The sequence below is a fragment of the Equus quagga genome, chromosome 8, assembly GCF_021613505.1.
Source record: "Equus quagga isolate Etosha38 chromosome 8, UCLA_HA_Equagga_1.0, whole genome shotgun sequence".
Taxonomy (NCBI): domain Eukaryota; kingdom Metazoa; phylum Chordata; class Mammalia; order Perissodactyla; family Equidae; genus Equus; species Equus quagga.
The window spans coordinates 50,887,957-50,913,634 of record NC_060274.1 but is presented as its reverse complement, the minus strand read 5'-3'; the positions used below and the strand labels follow the sequence as shown (position 1 = coordinate 50,913,634).

The 25,678-nt window shown below is 42.5% G+C and overlaps 1 protein-coding gene across 1 annotated transcript in view; it reads left to right on the top strand.

Moving 5' to 3' along the window:
- The first annotated feature begins 9,680 nt into the window (after positions 1-9,680).
- VOPP1 (VOPP1 WW domain binding protein) overlaps positions 9,681-25,678 on the top strand; it is a 119,009-nt gene continuing 103,011 nt past the window's right edge. The window contains exon 1 of the mRNA XM_046669922.1: positions 9,681-10,437. Within this exon, the coding sequence (XP_046525878.1) occupies positions 9,892-10,437 (546 nt within the window). The 5' untranslated portion in view covers positions 9,681-9,891. The remainder of the gene's footprint in view (positions 10,438-25,678) is intronic.

The window sequence follows — 25,678 nt, the reverse complement described above, 5'->3', positions numbered from 1 at the left end:
GCAGCTGAGCAGGCCTGGGACATGTTCGGTCCGGTGGCAAACAACAGATCAGAGAATTTCTTCCAATTCCAAGCCATAGACTGAGAATTGTTCCAGTAAACAGAGTTTTCTTCATATTATTACTTTTTCAGTAATATCTGTGTGCTTTATGATTTGTGCTCAGGAAAACAGCCTTGCAGCCCAGCCCCTCACCCTATTCCCCATTCATGCAAAGTACCCACCCATCATCTGGGACCAGGTGGAAGGCACACAGAAAAAGTATCAGGTTGGGAAGAAAGTATCATCAAAGTTTTAACTTTGTATTTTGAAAAAAATTATACAAATTACAGGAAGTTAAACTCAGCAAAACAATCTTCTCAATGGAGATACAGAGGCAAGAGGAAGGATACGTCAGGCACTAGCATATTGTTCAAAATGTAATAGAAACATAATTCACATACATGTCACTACACATATTACAGAGTGAACACATGCTGAAGTTCTATATTACCTACTAATGAGGGAACCAGTAGGACAACAAAACTGCTTCAAAGGAGAAAGCAGGCAACTGATGTGAATATATAGCCAGGGAAAAAGTAGGCGAAAGGAAACTCTTGGTATTGATGTGGGGTCGGTGAGCCAAGGAGTCGAAAGAAAGATTTCTTAGACTCTTAAGATCTGGCAGTAGTGCTCTTTTATTTAGAGAATAGAATAGCATGGGGACAGGACCCATGGGCAGTCAGGCTGCTGCATGGGGGCAGGGCCCACGGACAGGAGGAGCCACTGCTGCTGCCACTTCTGCTGTTTCTGCTGCAAAGTTGGGTGGAGAGTAAGGCTAAATTTGAGACTTATCTCTTTACAAGACAAAAAAAGTTAAAATGGTACCAGCGCTGGTAGGGTCCGGCCATTGGGCAGTCCCACAACTTTTAGATAAGAAGCAAACCGGATTGAGTAAATGGCTGAAGTCACTGCTTAAATATTATCCTCAGCTAAAGACAAAGGAGGATTTGGGGGGGAGGTCAGTTACGTGAGGTTGCCAGACAGTAAACAACTTAAGTTCTTGCCTCTGGCATTGATTAAGAGTTTCTAGAGATAAGGCCATCCCCCTTCTTCCTGGCACAGAGAGAGAGGCATCTTCACAGATAGAGGTTTCCCTTAGAAATGTAAATATTTCCCAACAAAGGGACAAGCAAATTCCACTTCTCAGAGCCTGCCTCTCATCTGTAGTTTTAAAATTAACCAGCCTAAAAATCCTCATCATAAACCATTTTAAAATTAACCAGCCTAAAAATTCTCATCATAAACCCCCCCTGAACCCATTTGGCCCCGAAATCTTTTGGGGATATGGACGATGGTCAGTCTTCTGTAACTACTTCCAGCTGTACAAGGTCATAGAGCTGTCCCTAAATGGGGCCATAGGTACAGGCAGGAGGTTCAGAGGACCGGAAGGCTGCACCCGTGGAGTCCAAGGCTGACAAGGTATACAGATCTTCTGGCGACGAGAGAAGCATTTGACGAGAGGTGGTCCAGGAGGTGAAACTTTGTTGACATGCAGAAGACAAACAATGAAATAGGCAACAAATTATAATAAGAAATACAAGTAAGATGATTAACCCAATGAATAAGGTTTTGATAGTAGTCTAGAAACCTGGTCCTGACCAAGAGTTCAACCAGTCATTTAGAGATAGGGTAGGGTCAGACATGGACTTAATTTGGTGGCTCATATCAGATAGGAAGCCAGAGATATTTTGATGGTAGTCAGTAATATAAACACAGCATTCAGTTTTTATAATGGCACAAGTGCCCCCCCTGTGCTGCTGTCAAGACATCCAGTGCCATTCGGTTTTGGAGGACTGCCTTACATATTTGGGATACTTCTAAATCGAGCAGAGAAAGGCTATGCTGTGTTTCATTTAATGCTTTCATAGCAAATTTGTTTAGAGCTTCCATGGGCCAGATGACACTTTCGATTCCTAATTGGGGAAGGAAAATTGAGGCAACATGGTCATACCAGTGGAAGACACAGCGTGTCCAGTGCTCTTGCAGGTTGGGTAGGTTAGCAGGAGGAGATATAGTAAATGTAGTTCTACCTTGCATCCAGATGAAGTCTAGGGTGCATTGTCCAATCCATCCAGGTGGCAGCCAAGGCCATAAGTTGGAGGCACATAGCAACTGAGTGCCATTAGGGGCTAACCAACGTATGCTGGGCCGTCTATCCTAGTCAGTCCCAAACCAATCAGTATTTCTTAAGGCTATGATATGAGAACACATATAACAGGGAATTTTTCCCATAGGTCGGGTGCTATTAGGCCATATATCACAGGTGTGATTGGTTTGTTCCCAACATAGAGTGGCCTTTTGACTGAGTTGACCACTAGTAGAAGTGAGCCAAATTTGATACAGTCCATCCTGTGTATATTGATAAGTTGGGGACTTTACCTTTGGAAGTTTTTGTTTATGATCCACCCGTGACAAGGCAAATTTACTTAGTATTTGGGCAGTAGTATTGAAGGAAAAGGTTTGATTGTGGCCAGGGTACTCCGAGGTATCAGAGACAGATGGCCACAAGGAGACATTATGATTAGTAATAGATGAATCCTGTGGAAGAATAGAACTAGAATCTAATATCCATGAATGTGTACTAAGATTATACTGAAACATAATTTTCTCTCCAAAATCACCCTCATTTTTATAAAAGATAGCCAAATTAAGATAAACTAGTTTGCAAAATAAGTGTAGTTTCAATAAAACTTGGTCCAATTATTTACATAAGTGCAGCAAGAATGGCAATTGATTATACAGGTTTTTTAAATCTGCTTTGCTGGAATTTTTATGAGGAATCTCAGATTGAACTCTAAAGGCCTCTCGAGGCCTGAAAAGCCAAGCCAAGGACTTGCCATCAGATTTTTGCCTGCAGTACCTCCAGATTTGGGTGGACTCCTCTCTTCTCCAGGTCCCCCAAAACATTCTGAGGCTCCTTGCACCTGCCAGATAAGCAAGCTTCCTTACTTACCGGGCAAGATTGCCAGAATCTCTGTAAACAAGGTACCAGGCCCATATTTCCAAGCAGCTTTATTTCCAGAAAGTCAACGTTATTCCTCAAAGGCAGTATTGTCATATCCAAGCCTGTATATTTCTCAAATATGACATTCCAGTCAAAGCTTTGGTAATATAACCAATGTGTCCTGTTATAAGGAGAACAGATCCTTATTGAACTTATGCAAATAACTATATTGCCACGATATAACCATACTCACTCACAAAGAGTTTCCAAATTCTGGAGGGATCAGGTAGGGAGAAAAAGATAAATGTTCCATTTCTGCTCATAAAGTTATAATTTCACTAAATTGCTCTAAGTCATAGTTAGCATAAGATAAAAGAGAAAAAGATTTCCTTAAATATGAGAAAACAAAACAACACATCAGAACTCAAGAATATTTCAAACAGAAGTCATAAAAAATTATAATCCTCCTCGTCAGTTCACACAGTCCTGTTTAATTGATTATTGAGTTTAATCTTCTGTTAGCAGATCTATGAGCACAGTTTCTCTGTTAGAATTTTGTAATTTCTTAGCCAGTTCAGTTTTATAATCTGCAAGTTTATCAGAAACCTGTAGTTTAGAATCCTGTGTCAGAATCCTTTCCAGGAATTTCTCTGAAAATGAAACATATTTGCAAAAGCAAAAAGCATCAGAGTAAAACAGCAACTATCTGTGAATGGACAAAAGACTCAAAAGGGCAATTGACAAAGAAACTTGGCTACTTCTGTGACATACAACACTTCAAGATAACAACTGGAGTTATGACCAATAACCAGGACAGATCAGAATTTTAAGAATGCTATATAACTGTAAGACACCTATATTAATAACATTCACCCAGATAATACCACCTAAGAAAGTTTATCATCGCTTATTTGACAATACTTCCCATGTAGTTTAACATACCAAATAAGCCTAATTAGTTTAGAATCTTCCACCTTATAGGAAGATAGAGCAAATTTCTCTGTGAAGTCCCAGGGGCTCTCTAAAAATCTGCAGAGAAATTCTCTTCCTTCATCCAGGCCAAAGGAAAGCCTTTATTCAGGATTTGAATATTTGACAAGAAGCTTGTCAAAAATACCAAAAGACTTTAAAACACTTGTTCAAACAATGCTCACTGTCAGACAATGCTCAGGTATCCATTTAAAGTGACAACAGAAACAATCAAAAATCTTAAGAGTGACCTTAGTCATTATTTTAACAAAACAGATTTGTCTTACTCAAAGGAACACCTTTTATAACCTCTTTATCAAGAGCAGACCAAAAGTTCAGGAAAATTATCTTGAGAGAAAAACCAAATTTTAATTTCTGCACCAGCTTATTATTAACATTAAAACTCATTTACTTAACTGGATTTACTTTAATCTTAGTCTACTTCACCAGGCATAAAACTCCTTTCAGAATTTCTCCTTCACAAACCTACTACAACTTTCTTTTTGCCTTCAGAATTTGTCCCAAAGTCTTTCTTTTTTCCTTTCTAGTACTTTAGGACAAATTTATCTTTCTTAACTCATCAAACAAAAATACTTCCATTCTTTGTACCTTCTTTACTGAAAACATACATTTTACTTTCCTTGAATATAGAGCTGTTTTCCTCATTAATTTCCAGTAGCTTTCATTATATAGGTTAATAAGACCTTTTAACCCTTAACAGACCATAGTAAACACTAAAAAGGTAAGCAATCACGAATTGTCTTTTATATCGGTATTCTAAACACTTCATAATTTCAGAAACACGCCATTTTACAATAAAACACAGGGCATGCTTTTTAATAGACCCAAACGCTTTTAGCCTCTTTACAATAAGAAGCCAAAAGTAAATAACTTAGGTACGTTTAGCAATAATGTTTCAGTGTTCTATCCAATTCAAAAATGACCCAGATACTCAGATTTTTATCATTGAACTTAACTTGGCAAAACTCAAGATTGTTACCAAAAAGAATTTGGAAGCTGTTTTTCTTTTTTTTTTCCCAAGTATACAGACCATAAAACAGTTATTGTACCCACTTTTATCTATTTAAACCGTTTGTTTCCAACAATTATGTTCAGATTACCTACAAAAACGTCACGAGACATTAGACAAAACTGGTCATCATTTAAAGCTATTATTTTGCTGATGAATTTAACAGACAACGTGAACTTATTTGACTAGTAAACCCAGGCTGCATGCCTGCATCGTATGCAAATACCAACAACTCTGACAAGACTATTTTCAATCAAATCAACAAACTTAAACAAGCTTTCATTTACCAAAGGTTAATTCACATCAAGTTAACTTGAAAGACATTGGATTAATTTCTACTACATTTAGAATTTATCTAAGTGCTTACTTTAAGCCAATTAAACAGAGCTCTTAATTTTGGCAATACCATCCGGAGGTAAAATATCACACATATAACGTACACATAGACACACGTACACAGAGACTGCACAGCTATTGTTTTCTTTACCGATATTTGTGGTGAAGATACTCAAGATGCTAGATTTTTTGGCAAGGGCACTCTTATGGACGTTTTGCCTCTCCCCTCCTCTCTTTTTTTTTTTTCAGTCTTAGGAATTAATGATGGGCTAGATAATATTTCCTGGAGAGGGGAGATGATAATCCTTTTTGTGATAAAGGAACTAGGTGGAATCTGAACTGCCTCTAGAGCTGTATTTCCAGTTTTTGCAAGGATTTTCTAAGAACAGTTGCTCTTGATTTCCCAGAAACTGGATTGTAACTCAAATTACATTCCAGGTTGATCTACCTGTCCAACTGCATCACAAAGACACAGAGAAACCCCTCAAATTTTCTCCCAGATGGAGTTAGAATGCATCCGCAGGGTGGATCTCTGGGGATGCTTAGGGGCCTTCCCCATGGCGGTAAAGCCAGTGTGTCTGGTTGACAGCAGCTGGAGAAAGGGTGCAGTGGCCGATTGCGGGTGTTGACATAGTTATAAGATTTAGTCAAGTCCCGCTCAGCCTGGGCACTTTGTCTCTGAGCCAGCACAGTTGAGGCAGGGAAGCAGGAGGCAAAGGCCTAGAACTGGCTGGAGGCTGGGGCTCCCAGCGCCAGGCTTGAGAGTTGAATCCCTGGCAAAAGGCTTATTTTTTCAATTTTACAGAAGGTCAAGTTTCTGCTCAGGTCCAGCCTGAACTTAACCTCCATTTGGTGGCAACAGAGGAGATGATGAATGAAACAGACAAAGAAAGGAAGAGATCAGACCTCACCCTCATGGCCTCTTCCAGAGGGTTATCCAGATAAGAGTCACACAACAGTTCCGGTGCTGGGGCACATTACCCTAGCATGACAGTTCACAGAATGAATCACAGGTCTCCTACCATCATAACTGACTCAGTAGGTGACTAAAATACTCAACGAGTCAACCGCCAAGAGAAGGCACCCCACTTGGGGTCGCTGGGGTGATCAGGAACAGAAACCAGAGTGGGGGCTCCCACGGGTGGAGCCTTTGACTCTTTAAAGATTTCTTTGTTTCCCAATTGCAAAGCTCAAAAGGAGATGAAAATGGCCATTGTAACTCCAAGAGAGACAAAAGAAACGGGTCCATCACCTTGAAAATCCCCCCTGAACCTAGGGCAGCGTCCTACCCGTGGTTCCTACTGTGGGGTTCCTATAGCAAGGGGTGATGGGGGCGCCCCCTGGCATTGCACCCCTTGTATACCTTCCCTGTTATGCCCGGCAGTAACAGGTGCCTGGTGCCTATTCTGCCTGGCAACATAGGCCTGGTGAATGGTCCCCGAGAGAAAAGGAGAAAGAAAAGGAGCCATTACCTTGAAAATCCCCCCATTGGGGTTCCTGTAGCAAGGGATGATGGGGGCATCCCTTGAACATCTTCCCTATTCTGCCTGGCAGTAATAGGTGCCTGGTGAATGGTCCCCAGGATAAAAGGATAGAGAAAAACAGTGAGGAATTTTCCGCCAGTCTGGGGGACATTCTACCCAATTGTATCCTGGAGCCATTCTCCCAAGAAGGGGTTCCCATACTCCACCAAAGGTTAGAGTTTGGTACTTTCCTTGAACTGGAGTCCCGAGTAGGACCTTCCTGCAGCTCAAAGAGTGGTCAGGTGCCATGGGAGGGATCCCAATCCAGCCTTAGGAAATGAAACCTTCCACGGGAGTCTTGGAGATTGGCGACCGTCCTAATGACTTAAGTGGCCAACCCATACCCACGTAAAATTTATATATTAGAGATAGAGTCAAGAAGGAATGGATTAATTCATTCTTCATCACCCTGAGGCTTAAGGTACTGATTCTCTTCAAGCTGAATGCCACAATTTGCCCCATAGAGTAGCCATGGGCAGCAAATGTGGGTTCATACAGCCATCCAAGAAAGTTGCCGATGGAGAAGTGAATTTAGATCCATCCTCAAAAAAGAGAAAGATACAAGGAAAAAGGGCACTTACCAGAACAGCTCACAAGCTGATGAAGCAAGTTCCCTGTACGGGCCACCAGAAATGATGCAGGGTCAGTGAGCCGAGGAGTCGAAAGATTTCTTAGACTCTTAAGATCTGGCAGTAGTGCCCTTTTATTTAGAGAATAGAATAGCATGGGGACAGGACCCATGGGCAGTCAGAGCTTCTGCTGCCGGCATGGGGACAGGACCCATAGGCAGTCAGGCTGCTGCGTGGGGACAGGGCCCACGGGCAGGAGAAGCCATTGCTGCTGCCGCTTCTGCTGCTTCTGCTGCAAAGTTGGGTGGAGAGTAAGGCTTAAAGTTAAGGCACAGGTGTGTGAGTTACGTCTTTACAAGACAATAAAAGTTAAAATGGTATCCGTGCTGGTAGGGTCTGGCCATTGGGCAGTCCCACAACTTTTAGATAAGAAGCAAACCGGATTGAGTAAATGGCTGAAGTCACTGCTTAAATATTATCCTCAGCTAAAGACAAAGGAGGATTTGGGGGGGAGGTCAGTTACGTGAGGTTGCCAGACAGTAAACAACTTAAGTTCTTGCCTCTGGCATTGATTAAGAGTTTCTAGAGATAAGGCCATCCCCCTTCTTCCTGGCACAGAGAGAGAGGCATCTTCACAGATAGAGGTTTCCCTTAGAAATGTAAATATTTCCCAACAAAGGGACAAGCAAATTCCACTCCTCGGAGCCTGCCTCTCATCTGTAGTTTTAAAATTAACCAGCCTAAAAATCCTCATCAATATGAGATCCATAAATTAAATAGAAAAGTGGTTAAGGTTCTGACCCTAGCAGAGGTCAGTTGCATTTTTACAGTATGAGATCATCTATATTGTCTCTTGAAAAAAACCGTTTGCACCTCTAGTATACAACTAGCCTTTCCCCTTAGTTTTCTACCAGTTAGTGACTGCCCTGAAAAAGACTAGTAAAATGCCTCAATTGTCAATAGTAAGTCAAAGTTACTAGGGTCCCAAGACCCTTGTTTGTCTTGTCTGAGGTGCCTTACCATGACTATGAAGGCCACAGGCTTATTTTCTGCTGTACTTTCAAGTTCTGGTTCTATCAGGAATAGTCTGCTGGTGCATGTTTTATAGTCATCAGATGAGTACATGTGTTGAAACCTGGAAAGTGTTTGAGACTCGCCTTAAGTGACACCTATGTCATGAATCTCCTTCCTCCACCTCCAGTCATGGGTGGGCTCATGTCCTTTATGCTCCTTTATTAACCTCGACTTCCCTGGTCTCTGCATTCAGCACTGTATCATAGTCATGTGAGAAACTCTCTTCTCCTTTACACTCCAGGTGTAGTTTTCTTACATGCTGGCCCTCCAGCTCAGGTGGTCTACATCTTACAAGTTCAGTAAATGCTTATTTGGCCCACATTGAAATCCACCCTCCAGCTGCTGAGTTTGAGGTGTCCTTTGCCTCTGTGAACCGCCTTTCCACCCCCACTACCTGCGCCCTCCATAGTTTTTTCGCAACGTGCCTCAGATTCCACCTCATTTGTGCAGTTGTTCAACGTGGTCAAGTCCAGGCAAGGGCAGGAGGATGCTGGCATAAAAAGCACCGACAACTAAGTAAGAGATTGTAGGGGAGGAGGACATTTCCTCTCCCCAAATGTGGGTTCGTCTGGCTGGAGAACGAATTAAATTCACATGAGACAGAATAGCAAGAGAAAATTAAACAAAGCTTTATGAGGAACCATGACCCGGGGCCTTTCTTCCCGAAGGAAGAAAGGGCACCGAAGAAGTGGGGTGCACAGAGTGGTTATATAGCCCCCAAACGGGGTGTTTCACATGTGATTGAAATGTCCCTCCCACAACAGTCACAAGATTGCCCTGTCGGCACAGTGCTTGATGGACACAGCAGGTAATGGTCTGCTATCTCGGTGGGCGTAGCAGGAGGCAAGTCTATGTCTGGAGCTGGGCGGTCACAGGTGAGCGCAGCAGCAATCGGTTCCTAGCCTAAGGAAAGATGCTTAATCCTTAAGGAATGCCAAAGTTGGGAGGGGGAGGGAAGTCAGTTACAGGAGGTTACCAGACTAGCACAATAAAATGCAGATTTTAAGTCCTTGCCTTTGGTATTGATTAAGAGTTTTCGGAGAGTAGGTCGTCGCCTTTCTTCTTCCTGGTACAGAGAGGGAGGCACCTTTTACAGATAGAGATTTACCTTACAAATGTAAACGTGTCCTAACAAAGGGCAAGTTCCACTCCTCAGAGCCTCCTTCCCTGTCCCAGTTTATCAAAAGCAATCAGCCTCAAATAATCCTGATGCCAAAGAGACATATCTTGGCGTGGCCAATTCCAGGTCCCCACAAGATGAAGTGCAGGGAACCTTCTATTCCCAGTCTACCTCCCTCGTCCCTTGGCTGTTCTTCCCGTCACACGTGGGTAGGGCGCACGCCCCGGCGGTTCGCAGGAATTGGAAGAGAATGAAGAACATGGAGGCACAGGACGCAAGATGGAGCAATGGGTTCATTTACAGCCACCTCCCTCAGGAACAAGCCTTGCCCGGCGGAGACTTTGCTTCTCTTAAAAACCTTCCTTGGTCTATTCAAGGGTGACAGGACGGTCTTCCCCGAGGAGACATCTGGCAGCTCCTCTTCCCCTCGCCTGGCTCATGATCCCAGTCCCAGCTCCTGGCGCGTGCTCTCCCGCTCCGCAGACCCCGGCGCCCAACAGCTGTGCCTCCAGTCGGGGCTCGGCTCCCCGTGCCCACGAGCGCGCGCCCAACCGGACGTGTCGGGAGCGCGCGGCGGGGGACGATGGAGCGCGGGGCGGAGCGCGGCGAGGGTTGCGCGGCGCGTGCTGGCTCCCGGCACGCCCGGCTGCCGCCCGGCTCCCAGCGCTCCCTGGTCGGAGGCTGGAGACCGCCCGCCTACTCGCCCACCGCGGGGGAACGTGCTGCTGACCCGCGCCTGCGGCCTGAGAGCCAGGCGCGCCCGGAGAGGACGCGGAGCCATGAGCTGCCTGCCGGGGAGGGTGGTGGCGCTGCTGCTTGGGCTGCTGGTGGAGGTAGGGGCCGGTGGCCTGGGCGGCGCCGCCCGGGTCGCCTCCCAGATGCACTCGTGGAGCGCGAACAATGCAGGGGGCTGAGCGGGGCGCAGTACCGAGACGCCCCAGAAGACCATCTGAGAGAACACGAAAGGTCGAACGGCAGAGAGCCACTTCCTCACGGACCTGCATAAGTCCCGGTGCTGGAAGGCGTGGGGACCCATTTGACAGGGAGGCTACTACCCCTGGGCCCCACCGCTGCTCCTCGCTGTCCTCTGCATTTACCCCTACCCAACACCGCCTGCCTCCCTCCCCCCGTTGCTTATTTCTCTCGCTTCTCGCGCCGGTTTGGGAGGACTCGGGAGTGACCCTTATGTGCTGTACGTCCCCTTCCCCGCTCCCGCCCGAGGAGGGCCCCGGATCCGGTCCGGGTAAGGCGGGAGGTGGGGGGGAGAGGACGGGGTGCGGGCGCGGTTGGGGAGGGGTGGTCCTGGGACTGGCGCAGGCGCAGAGAGTCCGGGACGCCCAGCGGTTTGAGGTTGGAGTGGGTTGGCAGCTGGAGGGTGGGGTTGCGAGCGCGTGGAGATGTAGTCGTCAGAAAATGTCACGGTAATGCCAGCGAAGTAGCAGAGATGAGCAGGAGGAAACATTTCTGCTTGTGAGTGTGATTTGCTGAATACAAGAGAGGAAACTTGTTGAAGTGACTGAGGGTGAAAATGCCTGGTGACTGCAACCCATATTGGGACCCCGGCCGCTCCTGGCTCCAAGTGACACCCTCTGGTGGGGCGGCCATTCCATTCTTGTTAAAGCGGGTTCTTTAAAATGTGAACTAGTGAGATTCTGGGGTGAAGAGCCTGAATTAGGGGTTGTTCAACTCCCTGCTCAGCTTCATTATTTTGAAGGGAAATTTGCATCAAATTAATGAAGTCAAAGTAAATGGGTAAGGAGTAACTTACATCTCTTTCTGTCTTTCCTATTTTAGAGGGTTGTAAGACTTTAATAGTTGGGTGTTAGTGCTGGAAATGACTACTTGGTTCTCTTCGTTTATTAAAAAATAATTGTTATAAAATGTTGGAAGGGAAAGTCTGAGCTATCTTGAAAGGAAAGTGGATGGAAAAGTTTCTTGGGCCATGCTCCGCCATAGCAAAGACTGCCTATTTTTGTTCCTAATATCCTCCTGGCTTGGTATTTAATGTTTTTGTGGAGTGCCTCCGCAATTGCATTCTTTCCATTTGTTTAGAATTTTAAGACTTCAGGAATCACATCTTCTTGATGACTTCCCAGACAGAACAATGGAGAAGTGAATCTGACAGCATTATTTATATAAAAACGAATGCACTTGCAATGCCCCGTCCCATTTTAAATCAATGCCTGGTGAAATTATCTAGCACCCATTGGTTTCACCTCTCAGGTCTTTAGTGTGTGGTGGTGTACTTTGAATGTAGCCTAGATTGCCTCAGGGACTCAGTTCTTTCGGAAAGAGCGACAAATTCCTGTTTGTTGCATAGGAATTTATCATCATAATAGAGAGTCCAAATCATGTATGAAAGGTTGAAGCATCTTAAAGGCAACTTAAAGGCATAACTGTGACAGCACTAAAACTGAAATGACTAAGCTGATGCTTTCACAAAGTCAGATATCTTGATGATCGGTAATTTTTTGTTTTCAACAAGAAGGTGTGGTGTAGCCCACTTTTACATGGTGATTAACCTAAGCACCTATTTTGTTTGTGGTAGGGAGGTGTCTCTGAGGAATTAAGGAGATTTCTTTATAATTCATCACATGGAATTTTATACATGAGATACATATCAGATGTTTTCGTCTTAAATTGGTTGGTGTGAATTTCATCTAAAATTGGTTGTTATCAGAACACTTTTAATGCTTTTTGAAGCCCTGAATCTCATACATAAATGTGCAGTTACAGTTGCCGGGTATGTGAGGAGGCAAAGGGTTTGGGTTCTCTTCGGGTTCTCTTCGTGTTAAGGGTGTAAAACAATTGAGTGAGATATTTAACGGCTTCTGACAGCCAGCTGCAACCTGGGATATTTGTATTTGTTTCTTTGTTCTGCTTGAGCTGGTTTCATTGTAGTGGATCATAAACCACATGGAAGAAGGGGGCTGTCGTGACCATGGTTATTCCATTCTGGCTCTCAGCATCCGGCTTCTAGCTAACACCACCCAGGATCACGCAGCAGGGCTCATGCTAGTGAGAAGCCATCGAATAGGGAGGGAATCTGAAAGCTGCTTTGGGAAGGACTTTCCTCCCCAGCCTTGCCATTCCTTTATAGAAATTACCTTACCTATTAGATATAAAGATTGCACATTTGTTTTCTAATTAGTAAACACTTATAGAGTCAGGCAGTGTTCTAAGCACTTTACAAGTATTAACTCATTAATCCTCTTGGCAATTACTTTTATCCCCATTTTTATTTCAAGTGGGAGATGTTAAAGAACTTGTGCACAGTTAAGTGTGAGTATGATTGTGCTTTAGTTGAACCTGGGGAGTAATTAGGCCCTGAGCATATGCGCCTCCCGTGGGCTCTCAACTCTGGTGCGTTGTTTTCTTGTTGTTGTCACTAGTCTCTTTCTAGAGGTTAGGTTGTTGATGCTTTTGTAATATACTTAGTAGTATTTGTTCTAAGGGCTCTGTCCTTAGTGAAATGAGCCCAGAAATGTGTAATACAGTCATGCCCTGTGTAACGATGTTTGGGTCAGCAACGGACTGCATATACAACAGTGGTCCCATAAGATTAATACTATAGAGGCTGGATGTGTAGTAGGCTGTACCATCTAGGTTTGTATAAGTGCACTCTATGATGTTCACACGACGAAATCACCTACGGACACATTTCTGAGAACATATCCCTTTAGTTAGGCGACACGTGAATGTATACTATTTAGTATAAAGTTCCCTGTGCAAGTGCTGGGGATTCCGCTGCATCCATTAACAGGAGAATGAAATCTGTACTGGGTTATTTTATTGAAGGGACCTGCATCAGTATCTTTCTGATCCTTCTCCGGAACCAAAAGCTGGAAACCTTTAAGTGACGCTGCCCTGTGTTTTAAAGTTATTTTGGCAAAAGAACAGTCCTTCTTAAGTTAGGAAAGGAGCAGTCTTAGAGAGAGAGGGTTGGAGCACAAACATTATCTTTTAAAACTAGGCAAAGTAAGAGGATTACTGAATATTTTTCTAAAGTCCTGTGTATTTTGATGCCCAGCAGTCTTGAAATTAGACCCAAAGCATGTTTAAGAGTGCTTTTTGTCTCCTGCCAAATGTTTATTGTGCCCTGGGATTCCGATGAATTTGGCAGCCCCTGGATGCCAATTTTCTGAAATAAACCTTTTCAACCCTCCCACTCTTTAGAGTTTTTAGAATCTGAGCAACATGCAATTTGAATGAAAACCAAGACTGTAGGGAGATTTTTATCTCTAGAAGCTCCATGGGAGGCTGGGTGCTGATGCATGAGAAGTGGTAGTGATAAATGAACCAGGTGGCAAGGACTCCCCTATGAAGTGGGGAAAACCTGGCTCCAGGTGTACGAGGAGGGCCAGGGCCTTGGGCCCAAACTTGGGGCTTCACTTGGCCCTTGTTTTTTTTTGGCTTGTGCACAGCTATAAAGACCAACTTGGGGGAAGTGACTCTAAAAGTATGTGGCTTAGATTGGTGGCCACTTGATTATCTGGCCATGGGATGGCAAATAATTTTCCTGGAACTCACGTTTATGATCTCATCTCAATGAAGCCTCTTAAATGTCACCCTTGACCAATAGAAATGGCAAGCAATAGGATATATTGGAGTATATGAGGAAGCCATTTGGTGTAAACCTAATTCGGCCTGACTTTGTTTTTTCCAAAAGTGCATCACGTGGCTGTTGAGCACACATTGTATGTCTGCTTTAAACATTTGCTATGGCAAGAACAAATGCCCTTAAGATAAAGGTGCAACTTTCACCCCACATTGGCATCTCCTTAAGGATAAGCATTTTTCCTTAGGCTAGGAACTGACTGCTGTGCTCACCTGTGACCACCCAGCTCGGAACTGCCACCCTGCTGTGTCCACCAAGACGGCAGACCTATCTGCTGTGTCCATCAATCGCTGTGCCGACAGAGCAGTCTTTCGACTATTATAAAAGGGACGTTTTAATCACATGTGAAACATCCTCTTTGGGGGTGTATAACTACTCTGTACACCCCACTTCTTTGGTGCCCTTTCTTCCTTTGGGAAGAAAGGCCCTGGGCCATGTCCTCACATTTTAGCTCAGAATAAACTCTCCCAAATTTTCATTTATGGATTGGTTATGGGTTATTTTCGTCGACACCCTCTCAATGAAGTCCATCTTGCCCACCCTATATAAAATTTCAACTCAATTCCTCTCCCATCCCCCTTGCTCTGATCAATTCTCTCCCTCCTCTGTATCTAGTACCTTCAAAATATGGGGCAAAGGTTTCGCTACATTTTAAGAGCAATATCCCAGCTCCTAAAATAGTACCTGGCACAGAGTAGGGACTCAGTAACTATTTGAATGAGTAAATAGACCCGTGGGTAATGACCCTGAGTTGGTCTACACTGGGAGAGGGTTAGCTAATTCATTAACTGTAGATCAGAATCTAGGGGACACCTGTGTGAGGACTCACTGCTCATCTTGGATTGAACACCTCTGGTGATGTAAACTCACTCTGAAAACAAAACATCAACTTTTTGGACAACTTCAGTTATTAAAGTTTTCTGTTTAGAAATATCTTCATTTTTTCTACCTGGTCCTAGTTCTGTTCTCTTAGGCTTTTCAGAAGAAATAAAATCACAATGACATCCCCTTGGTATTTGAGCACAGCTATTATGGTCCCCACTGTTTTCTTCTCCAGGCTTCGTTTCTTTCCATCATTTCTCCCAAGATGTGGTTTTGAGTGGTCTCACCATCCTAACAGCTGCCCTTTGGAAACTCTGCTGAACTAGACTTTGCTTAGGAAATCCTCCCAGTCTGAAAATAATTGGTTCTGGAAAAACTCCACTCAAAGTGAATCCAGTTAAAACAAGGATCAAAATTTCATAGTTGATACTGGAAAAAGTTTGTTTATTTTGAAAAAACAAAGCCCAAATTATAAAGATAATTTTAGCTTAAGTACTCATGTTTAGAATTATGAGTTAATTTTGGCAAGAGGGAGAGATTAATTTTTCTGACAAAAGTCTATGATACAGAATAGGATAGTCTTCACTTGACATTGCAAGTTAGTGGCATGATCATAGGAAAGGTTTTTTTTTTTTTTCTGGAATTATTTGCTCTAGAAATCAAACTCCTACCCCTACCTCCCACTTCCAGCTACTCTTGGTCTTTTTTATTCATATCATTCTCCTGTGGGCATCTGTTGGGTCATTTTTAATGGCTTAACTGCCAGATTCTTTTGTCTCTTTCATAGAATTCATGAGCTACTGCATCTTTGTGAGAGCTGCAGTGTCATTTTGCTCTCCATTTGTGTGGTGTTTGTATTGTACTCCCCTGTGATCCTCTCATCAGAGATTAATTATGGAGCTACTAGTGTTAAGTGGGCTGTGGCATTGTTTTAGAAGGAATTCTAAACTATTCTCCCAGTATTTTAGAAGGAATGAGTTAACTGTTGAGTACATTTTGTCGTGAAGTCTTTGGCTTGTCTCCCATCTCTTCCCCATTAAGACTTACTTGAATAGTAAGGACACTGTTCTATAGGCGTGGTGTCACCGGCACTATCACAACCCTTGTTTGGACCTTTTCATTGTGCAGATAAGCCAAGAAATTCCCACTGAGTTTGCAGTGACATTTGAATATTTTTAACATGTATTGCTGCACAAATCCTCATAACAGTTGTAGAGCTGTTTATTATAATTTTTAAAAGCTAAATTGAGAACTATCAATTCTAATTATGTTTCACATTACTTCTTTCATCTCATCTCTTTAAGCCTGTCAACATCTCTCTCAAAACTATTTCTTAAATCCAGTATCCTTTATGGTTTTGTGCCATATGCACATTTGATTATGATACCATTGTTGGCTTTATCCAAGTGATTAATAAAAATGTTGCACAGAGCCAAGTCAAAGATGGAGACTTAATCTGGGTTGAGGTAGATGATTGAGATTTTGTCTTGGAGAACACTGAGGTCCTTAATTTTAAAAGTCAAAATTCAGCCTTAGATGTGAACTGTTTTGAAATGTTTGATCATCTGCCTTTGGTGAAGAGAGAACCAACACATGAGAGTCTAGAACTCAAGGGGAAAGATATCTAAATTTGGGGGTTATTGGCAATCATTCTGCAGAGCAGTTGAGAAGGAGCCCTATGTAAGGCCGTTGTATTTGTTGATTAGGAAGTAGTGACCTTCACTGGTTGGGGTTAAGGAGTCAAGTGGTCATAGAAGACAGGGAGGTGATGAATATAGATAGAGAGGTATAAATATAGATATAGATTATTTCAGGAAGCACAGCTGCATACTTCAAAGCTCTTGACAAGACAACAACTTCCTCACAACCAGAACAAAGAGGTGGTATCTTATAAATCAGGTTTGAAATTGATCAGTTGTGTTTTTGAAGCACAGGGGATAGCTGGATGGTAGTTAAATTTCAAGTTTAGATGGCGTCTTATTCTATTTGGGCTGCTGTAACAAAATACCACCTTCTTGGTAGCTTATAAACAACAGAAATTTATTTCTTACAGTTTTGGAGACTGGAAGTCCAAGATCAAGGCACCAGCATGGTCTGGTAAGGGCCTTCTTCCCGGGTCATAGCCCGTACCTTCTGGCTATATCCTCAGTGCTGGAAGGGGCAAGGGGTCTCTGTGGGATCTCTTTTATAAGAGCACTAATCCCATTTATGAGGGTACCACCCTCGTGATCTAATCACCTCCTAAAGGCCCCACCTCTTTTTTTTTTGTTTTGTTTTGTTTTTTATTTTGGAGGAAGATTAGCCCTCAGCTAACTACTGCCAGTCCTCCTCTTTTTGCTGAGGAAGCCTGGCTCTGAGCTAACATCCGTGCCCATCTTCCTCTAGTTTATACGTGGGACGCCTACCACAGCATGGCTGCCAAGCAGTGCCGTGTCCGCACCCGGGATCCGAACCAGCGAACCCCGGGCCGCCGAGAAGCGGAACGTGCGAACTTAACCGCTGCGCCACTGGGCTGGCCCCAAGGGCCCACCTCTTAATACCATCAATTGGGCATTAGGATTTCAACATATGAATTTTGAGGGGACACAGACCTTCAGACCAGAGCAGATGGCGACATGACCATGTGTTTTAGAATCTCAGCTATTTGTGTTGGGAATCTTTGAGTAAATTACTTAAGCTTGCAGTGACTCAGTTGATTCACCTGTAAAAAGAGGAAAACGCCTTAGTGTTGAGGGAGGCCCTGGGAAAATCTCCCACTTGGAACTTAACCCTCACACAGGTTGTATCAACAGATTGTGAACATTGTCAGTTGTTTCTAAGCAAGGTTCCTATGCCCAGGTTCCCTGCCAGAATAGAGGCTGCACATCTGCAGAGAGGGCTCCTAAATACACTTTTGTTTAAAAATTGTGCTTCCTTGTGTTTTTAGTATATCTGTGACTGAATTGAGAAGAAATTTGGCTGTAAGTGTTCAAAACAAGGGCAAGGAAGATTGTGCTTACTGTTAGCTCCGGCTCTTAATTTTTTGCTTTGGGTGAAACAATAAAAAGGTCCAGACTAGCCCTCTCTCCCTTGAGCATGCTGTTTGGATGGTTGAGCAGAAGGCAGTAGCCACACAGGCAACATATTTTATCTACGTAACTGGGAGAAAAGATGAGTGAAATGCTTTATTAGCTTTTTAGCTGGCCTCAGTCTCTTGGTGTTTTGTGATTTGTGACAGTGTTGTCAAAATATGGCTTCATGGAGAAAGTAGAGACAGATCCTAAACTCTTACAGGGAGGAGGAGCGTGTGTGTGTGTATGTGAGTTTGTGGAAGTTCCTAGTTTCTGCTCCTTCTTTCCATGAATGAGTTGTATGGAAGAGAAGCCAGAAGATGGAAGCAGTGGGGTGTGTGAAGCAAAGTCTCTGCAGCCTGAGGGCGTCTTTCTCACCTGCTGGATCTCTCCCTGAGATAAGATCCCTCAGCCTCAGCTGCTCTCTGTCAACCTCAAAATCAATTCCAAGCAATTCAGCATGCCTTAGAGTCTTTTTAGGAATCCTGCTTTCTTTCCTTTGTTCTTGTGTACTTATTTCTTGTCACTTTCCTCCTGACCACTTTTCTCTAGCTCAGAGATTGTCAAAATTTTGTTTACTCTCTTAAGGAATTTTCAAAAATGGTACACCCCCTCACATAGTTTTAAGTTGACATGTAATTTTTTTATCGTAGATTTTAAATGGTCAATAAATTCAATCCAATGAGATCAATGGGATTTGATCTCTTGTGTATTGTGAAAATTGACTAAGATTAAATTGTAACATCACTCTTTTAATGTATTCATTAGAATCTAAATCCCATTAACAATTGGATACTGATTATCTTTCTCTTAAAAATATACAAACAAGGGGCCTGTCTGGTGGCATAGTGGTTCAGTTCATGCTCTCCACTTTGCTGGCCTGCAGTTCATGGGTTCAGATCCTGGGTGCGGACCTATGCACCGCTCATCAAGCCATACTGTGGCAGCATCTCACATACAAAATGAAGGAGGATTGGCACAGATGTTAGCTCAGGGATAATCTTCCCCAAGCAAAAAGGGGAAGATTGGCAATGGATGTTAGCTCAGGGCCAATCTTCCTCTCTCTCACACACACACACAAATGCAAACAAACTCATCTCTAATAGTTGGAAATTTAACAGCATCCCCATTTCTCTTTGGACTTCTACTTCCATTCTCCTTTCCCCACAGAAATTTATTCTAATGAAATATATATGCTTAAAAGTCTGTTTTGATCTCTGTCATCTTTTTTGTAACAAAAATATGTATCCTAATTAATTTTTAAAACATTTCCTCAGATAAACCTTTAGGAGATTAAAAATTGACTAATAGATTGAATTATGATTACAGTTATTATTACACATTTGATTGAAACCACGTAAATATATTACAAACTGAATATTATTAAACATAAACATAAAAGTCTACTGGAAGTAAATTTCTGAGTGAGATAGATGAGAATTTTTTTCCAATTAGATCATGTGTCACTGATGCAAATGGAAGAAGTTTCATGTTGAACAACTTTTGAGTAATATGCCCAAACCTTATAGTAATGTATGATTAGGTCATCTTTCTGTTTAATTAAAAGCATAGAATTTGAGACCACCTAAGATGTAAGATATGTGCTGACAGAGACTATCTCCTTGACCAAACTTTAGTTAGGTTCCCCTGAGCTGTCTTCTTTTTCTTTTTAAAGATTGACACCTGAGCTAACATCTGTTGCCAATCTTTTTGTTTTTCTTCTTCTTCTCCCCAAAGCCCCCCTGTACATAGTTGTATATTCTAGTTGTAGGTACTTCTGGTTGTGCTGAGCTGTCTTCTTGACTAGGTTTCTACCTTGGCCTTTCATGTTCATCCACACTGAGCCAAGTTTAGCAAGAATCTTGCTAAGTCATCCCCCATCCTTGATATCCAATCACTTTGACCTGCCTTCAACAAGAATTCCGTTAAATCAGTTTAAGAATTCCCCTACCCTTGATGTTTCCTCTTAGTAATTTTTGTTTTTTGAGGAAGATTAGCCCTGAGCTAACTACTGCCAATCCTCCTCTTTTTGCTGAGGAAGCCTGGCCCTGAGCTAACATCCATGCCCATCTTCCTCTACTTTATACGTGGGATGCCTGCCACAGCATGGCTTTTGCCAAGCTGTGCCATGTCTGCACCTGGGATCCGAACCGGCAAACTCCAGGCCGCCGAGAAGCAGAATGTGGGAACTTAACTGCTGCGCCACTCGGCCGGCCCCCTTCTTAGTAATTTTCCATCCACTGACCTCTTCACTCTGCTCCTTGGCTGTAAATCCCCTCTTATCCTTGTTGTATTTGGAGTTGAGCTCAATCTCTCTCTCCCCTATTGCAATAGTCATGAATAGAGTCTTTACCGGTTTAACAAGTGGCAGTACAATTCTCTTTAACAGTGTTGATACCAGTATTTACAATGGCTTTAGATTGGTACCCTGGACAGTTTTCACTTCTAGACCAGAACATCCTAGTAAGATTAGGAATGGGTGGGAGGTGTTCCATGCTTTGTAAAGGGGGAGAAGGGTAATTATGAAGGGGCCACTTGAACAACATCTTGCCCAGGGCCTGTGTTCTCAGGCAGGTCATTTTTAGGAAAGAGGACTTATGGGAGTTGAAGATCTAGAAATTGAGTTTTTAACAATATGGAGGAGTATCCCTTAGAAAGTGTTTGGTACCTCCAGGGACTTCCCTGCCTATCTAAGCCCTGGCTGTTCCTTAGAATGACCTGGGGAGCTTTTAGCAATTACCTGCACCTGGGCCGTGGCCCAGACCAAGTGCATCCAAATCTCTGGCAGTGGGCCCCAGGCATCTTTATCTTTTAACAGATGTGCAATTTATGATGAGATGAGAATCTTGTCAGCCCAGCCAGACTAAACTGCTTGCTGTGGGTCCCCGAAGACACCGTACTTTCTCTGCCTGCTTCACCCCTCCCTCTGACTTTGTCATTTCAACTCATACCATAGTTGAAGACCCTCAGGTGATGTCTAGGAATACTATGTTGATTGTCCCCTCAAGTATGAGTTAGGTGCTGGACTTGGGCAAGCCACTTCCTGGAGCTCCTAGCTCAGGTATTTTAATTGCCTGTTTGTTGTCTGTGAACCGTTTAGGCCTTAAGCTCCTAGAGGGCCTGCTTGGTCCAGAAGATTTTGGCAGAGGCAGGAGGGATGGGGTTCAGGAGCTTGGATTTAGAGATCAGCCTCGAGAAAGAGGATGAGGGTTTGAAAGAGGTTGGGGCAACACTAGTAGAATGTCCTGGAATTTTTTGTTGAAGTAAGCCATGGAGGGGAGTTGGAAAGGATCTAAACTTTAAGTAATGGCAAAGGTCTGAGAGAGCTGTTGTGGGAAGGTCCACTGGAAAGCTCTGTATCTGTGCATCTCAGAGTGTCCATGGTTGAGGTTTAGAGTGAGCGTTTCTGATAGTCCTATAGATACAGCCAAGTGTCTTGGCTTGCCTCCTACTGGCATAGGGACAGAAGAATGGGAAGGAATGGGAAGGTGGCTACTAGAGTTGGGATTGGTCCTCTTGTCATGGCAGTATGTCAGGAGTAAGAGGGTTCTGGGGAGTTATTGTTAAGATGGTTGATTTAGGGTCATTGCTGGAATGTGTGAAAGGGGTTGATGGATTGGGAAATGAAGATAGCATGAGGGTAAAAAAATTGAAAGTCACATGGAAGTGAGGTGAGGGAATGGGGCACATCCAGTGGATGTGAGCCTTTGGGAGAAGGAGGGAGTGAGGATATTGTGCCACGAAAAAAGAACTTGCTATGAGGTCTCTATTAGTTTCCTATGACTGTTGTAACAAATTACCACAAACCTAATGGCTTGAAACAACACAGATTTATTATCTTACACTTCTGGATGTCAGAAGTCCTAAATTGGTCTCACTAACATCAGGGTGTTGGGAGGGCTGCAGGGCTGCATTCCTTCTGGAGGCTCTAGTGGAGAATCTGTTTCCTTGCTTTTCTAGCTTTTAGAGGCTGCCCCCATGCCTTGACTGGTGGTCCCTTCCATTGTCAAAGCCAGCAGTACAGTATCTTCAAATTTCTCTTAACACTTCTGTGTCTCCCTCTCCTTATAAAGGTTCTTGTGATTACATTGGGCTTACCTGAGTTAGCGTGGATACTCTCCTCATCTCAGGATCCTTAACTTAATCACATTTACAGAGTCCTTTTGCCATGTGAGGTGACATATCCACAAGTTCCAAAGATTAGATTGTAGACATCTTGGAGAGGAGGAAGAGGCATTCTTCTGTCTACCACAAGGTTGAAAAAAATTATTGCTTAAAACAGATTTTGTAACTAAATCACTGTTAGTGAAGGTTTTTACGGTCTGTTACCACATTGTGAGATTATTCTGTGGGACACTGACCTTTGTAGTTCAAGGCCTGTCTGAGGTGGGCAGTGGAGTGAGTAAATGAGTGAATGTGTGCCACAATTCACTGTACTTTATCCTGGGGTGGAGTCAGATTCATTAACAAGTGTTAGGTCTGTTTCGTGCTTTGAGTTCTTGGTAGAAAGACACAGTAAAAATATATGGTGGTCATATTTTGGAATGCTAAGGTTCCCTTCCAATTTTTCTGATTTACATGACAGGACAAATTGCAGATAGGGAAAAAGTTTCTGTCATGGAATTGAGACCACGGGTTTCTTTATGCACTTGATGCTTTTACCACTTCCTTGCCAGAAAGGAACTGGTCTTCGAAATCATGACACCTGGGCTCTGGTCAGCTGTGTCAGCTGTGAGAGGCCATCACTGTGGCAGATTGCTAAGCTGCCGCATGATCAACTCTGCAGGCAGTAGCTGCCCTTGGAGACTTCCTCCTGGATGGGAATCATACTTCTCTTGTAAGACTAGTGGGCTCCACTTCATTAGGAGTCTGTCTGATTCCTTTCTAAGTGTCTAGCATGTCCTGATGATGTATTTAGTGAAGCTGCCAAGAGTAGAGAGAGTTTTATTTAGTGATGATTGTCACCACTATAATTGGTACCTTTTCTGGCTCCCACCCTTTTGATCAGAATTCAGTTGTGTGTCTAGTTCTTCTCTTGGTAGGTGGCTCAGGATCTCCTTGAAACCATCATCCCAGAGAGGTGAGTGATCCAGAAGAAAGGAAACTTTTAATATCCACCTAACCTGGCTAACTTGTTTATGTAGTTTGAGCACAAATATAATTAATACAGTGAAGTATTCAGAAGGAAACTTAAAGTAGTATAAAGCTTTTCATTGAAGCTAGGTCCTCTCTGACCTTGAACCTTTCCTTTGCTTTCTCTTTTTTAGCAAGTCTGTATAGTTATTTCTGAAAAGGTCTCAGAACATTAAAATAGCTCTTTCTTTGTCAGTCAGCTTCCCTAGTGATGCCAGGGTTAGGTGTTATCCCTTTAGCCTTACTGTTGTTTTCGGCCATAGTCTGAAGTCCTTACTCTGTAGGGTCTTTGGCTGCAAGGAGGCTGGGGTAGGAGTACGAATGGCTGGCTGGGTGAATGTGGGAGGTGGGAGGACTGCAAAGAACATGGACACAGTCATGCTGCCTCTGTACAGGGAGATCATGGCTCTTGGGAGGCTGACCAGAGATGGTTGGAACTGGCATTAGCAGACCCTGGGTAGCAGGGTCCACTCACTGATTAAAACAGTATCTATTGTCCATGCTGTTGTGCACATGTAAACAAGTTAGCAGGTGTGAAACATTCACATTATTTGTATGAGTTTATATTTATTTCTCTGGGGGAAGTTTAAAATAAACATTTAAAAAAAATGGAAGGGTTTTCTTGTGTGCCTCTACTTATGGGGTACTTATTGTAATATGTATTGATTAGAATGCTTTTGGCCCTGAGTAATAGGAAACCCAATTTAATGATGTAAACAGTTTAAAGCCTTACATTTAAGTCTTTGATCTTGGAGTCCTTTCATCTGTTTGAATTTGTTAAAGACCTGTTTTGTGAACTAACATGTGATGTATCTTGCGTAATGTTCCATGTGCACTTGAGAGGAATGTGTATTCTTCTGCTGTTGGTGGAAAGTTCTGTATATGTCTGCTAGGTCTATTTGGTCTATAGCATTGTTCATTACTGCTTTCTTATTGATATTAATAAGAAATATTTTTTTCTTATTATTTATCTGTTATAGAGAGTATAATTTATCCATTATAGAGACTGGGATATTTAAGTCTCCTACTATTATTGTATTGCTATCTCTGTTTTTCCCTTCAGGTCAATATTTGTTTTATATGTTTAAATGCTTTGATGTTGGGTGCATATATTTTTATAGTTGTTATATTGTTCTATTGAATTGGGGTTTTTATCCTCATAAAATGACCTTCTTTGTCTCTTGTGACAGTTTTTGACTTAAAGTCTATTTTGTCTGTCTATTAAAGTCTATTTATAAGTATAGCCACTTCTATTCTCTTTTGGTTAGTTTGCATGGACTATCTTTTTCCATCCCTTTACTTGGATCCTGTGTGTGCCTTTAAAGCTTAAGTGAGTCTCTTGTATGCAGTATGTAGTTGTATCTTGTTCTTTTATCCATCAGCCACTCTGTGTTTTTTGATTGGAGAATTTAATCTATTTACATTTAAAGTCGTTGTTGATAGGTAAAAACTTACTGGTGCCATTTTGTTCATTATTTTTGGACTTTTTTGTAGCCTTTTTATTCTTTTCTTGCTTTGTGACTTGAGCATTTTTTTTTTTGTAGTGGTATGTTTTGAATAATTTCTTTTAGTCTTTTGTGCATCTACTGTAGGTTTTTTGCTTGGTAGTTACCATGAGACTTACATAAAAAGTCTTATAGTGATATCAGTCTATTTTAAGCCAATAACTTACTTTCAATCACAAAAACTCTACATTTTTACTCTCCCCACACACATTTTATGCTGTTGATGTCATGCTTCTTTTTATATTGTGTATCTATTAACAAATTATTGTAGCTATAGTTATTTAAAATATTTTTGTGTTTAACTTTTATACTTTTTACTATAACTTTTATAGAGTTAAAAGTTATTTACCCACCAGCATTACAGTATTATTCAGAATTTGACTATGTATTTATCTTTAGCAGTGAATTTTATACTTGCGTATGTTTTCACGTTACTCACTAGTGTCCTTTCATTTCAACTTGAAGAGCTCCTTTTAGTATTATTTGTAAGACAGGTCTAGTGGTGATGATCTGCCTCAGCTTTTGTTTGATAAGGTCTTTATCTCACTTTCATTTCTGAAGCACAGCTTTGCTGGGTATAGTATTCTTGGTTGGCAGTGTTTTTTCCTTTCATCACTTTGAATGTATCCTCCCACTATCTTCTGGCTTGTAAGATTTCTGCTGAGAAATTGACTTATAGCCTCAGAGGGAATTCTTCATATGTGATGTCTTTTTTATCTTGCTGCTTTAAAAATTTTCTTTTTTTTTAAAGATATGCTTTTTTTTTGTTTGGTGAGGAAGATCGTCTCTAAGCTAACTTCTGTTGCCAATCTTCCTTTTGTTTTTTTCTACCAAAGCCCCAGTACATAGTTGTCTATCACAGTTGTAAGTCCTATGTGGGATGCTGCCACCACAGCATGGCTTGATGGGTGGTGTATAGGTCCACATCCAGGTTGCAAACCAGTGA